This window comes from the organism of the source record quoted next, unplaced genomic scaffold (assembly GCF_019419815.1).
Source record: "Pyrus x bretschneideri cultivar Hongxiangsu unplaced genomic scaffold, Pyrus_bretschneideri_v1 Contig7, whole genome shotgun sequence".
NCBI lineage: Eukaryota > Viridiplantae > Streptophyta > Magnoliopsida > Rosales > Rosaceae > Pyrus > Pyrus x bretschneideri.
The window spans coordinates 2,594,187-2,601,780 of NW_025999809.1; the positions used below are offsets into that span (position 1 = coordinate 2,594,187).

At 36.6% G+C, this 7,594-nt stretch overlaps 2 protein-coding genes across 2 annotated transcripts; both read right to left on the reverse strand.

Moving 5' to 3' along the window:
* Positions 1 to 2,472: 2,472 nt before the first annotated feature.
* LOC125472485 (disease resistance protein RPP2B-like) lies at positions 2,473 to 4,586 on the reverse strand. Its single transcript, XM_048574016.1, has 3 exons — positions 4,302 to 4,586; positions 3,816 to 4,109; positions 2,473 to 3,725 (listed from the first exon to the last, which is right to left on the reverse strand). The coding sequence occupies exons 1-3, from the start codon at positions 4,464 to 4,466 to the stop codon at positions 2,814 to 2,816; spliced, it is 1,371 nt and encodes a 456-aa protein (XP_048429973.1). The 5' UTR covers positions 4,467 to 4,586; the 3' UTR covers positions 2,473 to 2,813.
* LOC125472448 (disease resistance protein RPV1-like) lies at positions 4,468 to 6,172 on the reverse strand. Its single transcript, XM_048573911.1, has 3 exons — positions 5,535 to 6,172; positions 4,530 to 5,400; positions 4,468 to 4,479 (listed from the first exon to the last, which is right to left on the reverse strand). Exons 1-3 carry the CDS (start codon positions 6,110 to 6,112, stop codon positions 4,468 to 4,470), a joined length of 1,461 nt encoding a protein of 486 aa, XP_048429868.1. The 5' UTR covers positions 6,113 to 6,172.
* Between the last annotated feature and the right edge of the window lie 1,422 nt (positions 6,173 to 7,594).

Sequence of the window (7,594 nt, forward strand, 5' to 3'; positions counted from 1 at the left end):
AGAATTTAGTTCTGTACTAGTTGACTTGACTAGTCCTGATTTGGGGTTTGCTGTGATTTGGGAAAAAATAATGTTAGGAATATCTAATTTTTAAACTAAATTTGAAATCTTATTTATAAAAAATAAACACATTAATCGATATTTAATTAATAATTTCATCATTTATAATTATATTATTTAAGTTACAAATTTAATTTAAAAAATTTGATATCCCTAAAATGAGAATGCAAGCATTATCCTTTTGTGTTTAAATATTGCATACATTTTTCGAATATTGACGGATTCTTGAAAACATGATTAAATAGTTTAACACAATATTTTAATCATTGTTAAGAATAGTAATGAGAAAAAGCAGGTTTAAACACTAGCATTTTTTGTCATGTTAGAAACATTATGTAGCCGATGAAAAGTTTCGATTATTTTTCATCGTCCAGTGTCGAAGTATAAATGAATTTGTTGATTTTTTGGTGTTTAAGAAAAGTTATATTACTAAGTATTTGGGTTGTTGTAGATAGTTATCAGAGTCTCAAAGGACATGTGAATAAATTCTGTACACATTTTGTATTTGTAATAGGATGATAAAATTTAAGGAAAACTAATGAAAATGGTTTAAAAGTTTTGAGTTTTAATGATAAGGACAAAATAAAGGGTAAAGTGAATAGTACCAGCATTGATTTTTTAGTGTTAAAATGTGGTTTTTTGTTAAAGTGAACTGTACCGTGAGTTTTTCGTTAAAATTTCCCAAAATTTAAGGCTGAGATTCCCTACAAGAATAGAAGCTTGTGGTGACCAATTTCTTAGTGACCATATGAGAAATGTCACTAATAGTATGTATCTAGTGACCATTTTGCTAACAGGTCACTAAGCTCAGTTTTGAACATTTAATGACGTAATTTTAGTGGCCTAATCAAAATTTGATCATATAAATAAGTTGATTTTTAATTAGTAACCTATAATAACTAATAAAAATTATTTTTTTCCATCAAATCTAAAAAGGTAATTTGAAAAGAAAAAGTAATTCGATTCCGTGTAAAAAGGCCTATTTTAGATTCCGTGCAACAAGGCTCATTTTAGACGTATAGTTAACTATCATAATAATTAATTAAACATTTTAATTAATTATTTTCACAAACTAATTAATCAAATTAATTATTTTCATTACCTTAATCTTATAATACGGTGTGCAATCTTTTAGATTCTCATTGACAAGGCTGTGAGATCAATTAGACTCTTGTAATTCTTTTGTCGGATTTAAAACTCATATTTTAATCCACCTCTTTGTGAAGACAAGAATGATTGGTTTCGAAAATCTCATTGCAATGCCTAGTCGCATGTCATGGCCCCCTAGTCAATGTATTATTTATGAGAGAACCTCCGTGCTTCGAAAAACATGTATCTTTAGCATGGAGGGTTTGACCGTAGAAAGTACACTTTAGATCATCTTTGTTTTCTCGAGTAAAGGGATGAAAATTCGAAGATGGATTTGAAGAGGCATTGGGAAGAAAAACTGCATGGCCATCGACGGCGCCCCTCCTTGGATGCTCATGTTACTACCAGCCATCATGGTGGTATGGCGTTGTGCTTCACGCCTAACCACAGATAACACCTCCTCGACATATGGTAAAGGTCGAGCTCGCAAAATATCACTACATACCTTGTTAAATATATCATCCAAACGAAAGCATAAACTCAATCCAATTGGACCTCCTCTCGAAGCGTCTTCAAATCAATGGCACATTCCATCTTGATCGATCTTTGTTGATCTAATTCTTGCCACAAGGATTTGAGGTCGGTATAGTATATACCAGTAGGATGTGCTTCGTGATGAAGTCACCTTCAATTCATAAATTTGGGAGATGTCAGAACCATCATAATACGTTCGAGCAACCTCTGCCCACACTTCTTTGGCCGTGCGAAGGTGAATGAAAAATCCCATGATAGTTGGCTCCATAGAATTAATCAACAACTCTTTCAAAATTGCATTCCCAATCTCCCACATCTCAAATCGGCACTACCTTCACTCGGTTCCTTGATGTTCCTTGTCACAAACCCCTTCTTACCACGTCCAGCGATATGCATCTCAATACTTTGACCAAAGAGGATAGTTTGATCCATTTGAGTTTCACAGCACTCGGCACTGCCGAGGTATCATTCTGAATAACCACCGGGTCCAAGACTGAGTTGTTGGTTGAGCCACGTGCACCACCCTCCAACTTCAGCCCCGAGCTCTCTTCAACATTCACCATCTTGATTCACGGACAACACAGCAGCAGCACGGCAACACAGCACGACAATGTTCATTTTTCTGCAAAAATGCGGCAAAAAGAAACACTGCAGGATCCCAACAATACTCATGGCAAGGGCAGCAAGCACATCCCTTGCACTTTCACGGCAGCAGCAGCACGGTATAAATATTATTTTTTTTCTGGTTTAGGGTTACGGCAACTGAGGCTCAGATGCCAAATAGAAAAATACGGCTGGAATTCTTGTTATGTTATTATTCACAAAATCAAAGATATATACACAGTAACACATACAATCATTGTTCCACAAGGAAACATTAAAAGACACAAAATATATCCTTCCTAATAAAGGACTCCTAATATTTTTCGACAAAAAAAAATAAATAAATAAAGACTCCTAATATTTACATAATCTTTGCATACCCTTCTACTTTAGACACATGTTAACAGGAAGCATTTCGACCGCTGACCCTTCCAAACTAAGAAAGTTCAGATGTTGCATTGGTTCCAAGATTTGAGGGAATTCGTAAAAAGCAGAGCAACGTGTGAGATCAAGTCTCTCGAGAGACTTCAACTTGCAAATGATCTTTGGATACTTGAAAGCCTTCTGCAAGCTTGTAGTTTAATATTTTTGAGACCAGGGAGAAACTCGATTGATGCGTGTAGCTCTTGAACAGCTGTTCCGCTTAAATTTAAGGATTTCAAATGTTCCATTGGCTCCAAAATCTCTGGGAAGTTTTCAAGGTTAGAGCACCAAGAAAGATCAAATGTCTCAAGAGATTTCAACTTACAAATGCTACTCGGGATACTTGAAAGCCTTTTGCAATCCCGTAGTTCAATTTTTTTTAGAGCATGGAGAAACTTGATTGATGAGTGTAGCTCCTGAACAGCTGTTCCACTTAAACTAAGATATTCCAAATGTTCCATTGGCTCCAAGATCTCCGGTAAGTTTTCAAGTTTAGAGCACCTAGAGAGATTGAGTTTCTTGAGAGATTTCAACTTACAAATGTTGGTTGGTATACTCACAAGGCTCTCGCAACCAACCAATGATAATTCACTTATATCGCTGGGAAGCTCAGAAACCTCTCCAAGAGATGTGCAGCCCTGTAGATCAAAACAACCAGAGACTTTCAGCTTACAGTTGTTGCTTGGAAGTTTCTTAAGGTCTCTGCATTCTCTTATATTAAAGTAAGAAATTTTTTCGTGAGACCAAACTGATTCAGGCAACTCCTTTATACCACTACCAAATAAATCTAAGAATTCAATATTCTCTGGCATCTCTGGAAGATACTTGAGACTTGTGCACATTGAAAGATCAAGATGAGTAAGCTTGTCGAGATGTTGAAGACACCTAGGAAGTTCAGCCAAACTTTTGCAGCCACAAAGATTTATGCGCACAATGTTTGGACTCCCAGAGAGATTTGGAACTTCAGTTAGATTTTTAGACCACTCCAGATCGATCACTCTTAAGTTCACAGGTCTCTGTAACAAAAGTAAAGAAAAATACAAAGAATTAATAAGCAAGACTTTCTACACTTTATTTTATACAAGAACTTAAATAGGCATATATACCTGCTCTTCATTCCACAGCTTATTCACTTGGCTTTTGCGCATATTAAGCTCAACTAGATGTTCAGGAGAAAAATTCGACGGCAAAGATGTCAAAGGATATCCAAGCCAGTAAAGATAACGCAGAGAATCAGGAAGATCTAGAGAAGCGGTTAATTTGCAGTAAGTGCCACACTCTTCAGAGTTAAATACAATTAGCATCTCTAGGTTAGGCATCTTTCTGAAGTCTGCACATTTCAACTGCAGATTTTCCATCTTAAACCAGTTAACCAATATGGCTTCAACAATTGGAGTCCCCTGACAATAAGAACAAATGCTAATGTGATTATATATACAACAAAATTCAATCAATAGTATATTTTTTAGTAATCAAACTTCTTTATTATAACTGAGCTTTTCTTTGGTGTGTTTTCATCTAAAGTTTGCTTTTTGTTTTTTGTAAATAAAAAGAAATAAAGGAAAAGGAAATGGAATTCATTGGGCTCTTACAGTGTTTCTTTTCAGTACATGATAGACATCCTCATCGTTGAACAACCTATTGCGTTCACCGGGATTGCGAATACATTGTTCATGAACAATTTTTCTTCCCATTTCTTGAAGCGAATTGTTCATCTCTATGGTTTCCTCGGTTGAATCAATTGATATGAGAGACATATCAACAAGAACTCTAATTCCGGATACCGCAAAGAATCCCCGAATATTTAATATTCGTCTTACGTCATCCACATGGTTCCCTTTAAAATAACATGCTATATCCAAAAAGATCTCCTTGTCATTTCTTGTCAATTCATCATAATTTAGTCTCAACACTCTCCGGATATTTTCATTGGGAAATTGTTTCAATTTGTTCAATTCATCTTCCCATTCTTCTTTCCTCTTGCAATTTAGGAATGTGGACCCCAGAAGTACAAGAGCTAAAGGAATGCCTTCAGCATAATCCACCGCCTTTTCTGCCAACTCCATATAATCTGTTCTACGAGTACTGTTATTTTTGAAAGCACGTGAACAGAAGAGTTCAAGAGCATCGTCTGGTTTTAAACCCTCAACCTCGTAGATCTTGTCCTCTTTAACAGTTTGCCTAATTATTCCCCTATCTCTACTTGTGATAATGATTCTACTTCCAGTGCCACACCAAAGACGATTGCCAACTAAACGTTCCATTTGCATTGAATCACTCACATCATCAAGAACAATGAGCACCTTCGTACGACTGAGCCTTTCTTGAATCAAAGTTGATCCTAGGGATAGACCTTCTTCCTTTAATATCTCTCTAAGAAGTACTTTTTTCAAGTGATCTAGTCCATTAGTTCGTTCTGAGTGCTCCCTAACATTTCTAAGAAAACAACTGGCTTCGAATTTATAAGCGAGTCTGTGAAAAACAACTTGGGAAAGGGTGGTCTTGCCAATACCAGCCATCCCCCAAATTCCTACAGTGATGCAAGCATCCTGTGAATGAATGTCTAATAGCGATTCTATTTGCTCGATGCTGCTTCCAATTCCAACCAGGCACTCCAAAATGCTTGATGATTCACCATTCAATTCGGTCCAAATATGATCAACAACTTTCACAATTAGATCTGCCTCCGTCCTGGCATATATATGTACATGATTAGGTAGAAAAGCAATAGTTAAGTCTTAAATATGCTTTACCAAATCTTAGCGCAAATCAAATTGTCACAAATTTAAAGATTTTTTATACTAGTTCAAGAATGAGTTATTTACCCGGAATTGTTTGAGTAATCAAACCCAGATAGATTGGCTGCAGTCGTCAAAGCATCCCTCCACTTGTGCACCTTGTCGATACTGTCCTTGAAACGTTTGTCAAGTGCAGCAAATGCATCCGCATAACTCCCGCGTTGTTTTCGGACATCCGATGGATTGATGTCGTAGAATACGGGTATAACCATCTGACCATATCTTTGCTTGCATTTGATTATATGCACGAGCTCATCCAAACACCGCGTGGAAGAAGCGTAGTTTTTCGAGAAAATGATCACTGAAAGCCTAGATTTCTCGATTGCTTCTAGAATCCCAGGTCCGATTTCCTCTCCTCTGTGAAGTCTGTAATCTATGTAGGTTTCAATTTTCTCGTGAAGTAAGGCAGCATGAAGATGGCTGGTAACACCAAGGCGGGTGTCCTCACCTCTGAAACTGATGAACACATCATACTTTTCTTGAGGAGGGGGGATATCAACATCTTCAGCGGCCCCAGCTGCAGGATCAATAGCAATAGACGACGACGAAGAAGAAAATGTTAACGATCTGCAGCAGATCTGCCAGAGAGTAATGATGCACTCCATCTGAGTGCGAGATAATAATATATCAAAGAAAGAGAATGAAGCGAGTGCTTGATAATATATCGAAGAAAGAGAACGGATATATCAGAGATGAATGAGATTTGTTAAGTTGCAATTGAGAAGAGAATCCAATTAAGCAAATCAAGACAGAGAGAGCTTGAGAGTGGGAAGCAAGCAAGAGAAAAGAGAGCAGTTGCCCGCAGAGACTAAATCAGATCTCAGTTCAGTACCGTAACCGTTCATTGTACATTGTTCAGTTAGAATTTATTTGAAATTTAAAATTTAAAATTAAATATAAATAATATTTAATAAAAACTAATAATACGATATACAATGAACAATCACAAATATAAAATTTCCGAAATCTCCAAAGAAAAAATCTGACAAGAATCCTTTTCCCAACAATTGTACTAGTTGACTTGACTTAACTACTTACCCAACTCATTCACCTGACCCTCCGCAAACAAAAATTCAAGGCGTTCAGACACATGGAAAAAGACAGATGAATGGCACATCACCACATGGCAATGGCATCATCAGTTCACACCTTTTATTAAAGATAGCTGACTACTCACAAGAGTCACTACTCACAAGTCACAAGTGCATGGCAATGGCAAACACACAGTAGCCAATAGGCCCCCTTCAAGACAGAGAGAGCTTGAAAGTGGGAAGCAAGCAAGAGAAGAGAGAGCAGTTGCCCGCAGAGACTGAATCAGATTTTAGTTCAGCATCGTGACCGTTCATCTTACATTGTACGATTAGAAATCATTTGAAATTTAAAATTAAATATAAATAGTATTTAACAAAAATTAACCACACGATATATAATAAACGATTACAATTACAAGATCTTCAAAATCCCCAAAAAAAAAATCCAACGAGAATTGTCTTTCCAGCAATTATACTAATTGACTTGAGTTACTTTACCCAACTCATTCACCTTACCCTCCGCGAACAAAAATTCTAAGGCATTCAGACACATGGAAAAAGACAGATGAAGGGCACATCAACACATGGCCATGGCATCATCAGTTCAGACCTTTTATTAAAGATAGCTGACTACTCACAAGAGTCTGCAACTCACAAGTCACATGGAACAAGGATTCTCGTAGGATTTTTTTTTTTAGGGATTTCGAAAATTTTATCATCGTGATCGTTCATTGTACATCGTACAATTAGTTTTTATTACTTGCTATTTATATTTAATTTTAAATTTTAAATAAGTTTTTACCTGACGATATACGATAAGCTACCATGATCACAAGATTTCTAGAAAAAAGATCCCGCGATTATCCTTTTCCAGTCACAAGTGCATGGTAGCGGCAAACACATAGTTTCCAATAGGCCCCTTCCTGGCCTTAGAGCAACTCCACCCCTAAATACTTTGTGCCAGCACCCCGCTCATTTATCCACTCAAGTAAATAGTAATAGACTCAAGTGTACAGTAATAGACTAAAGCATCTCCGCCCCTAATACCAAATAGCC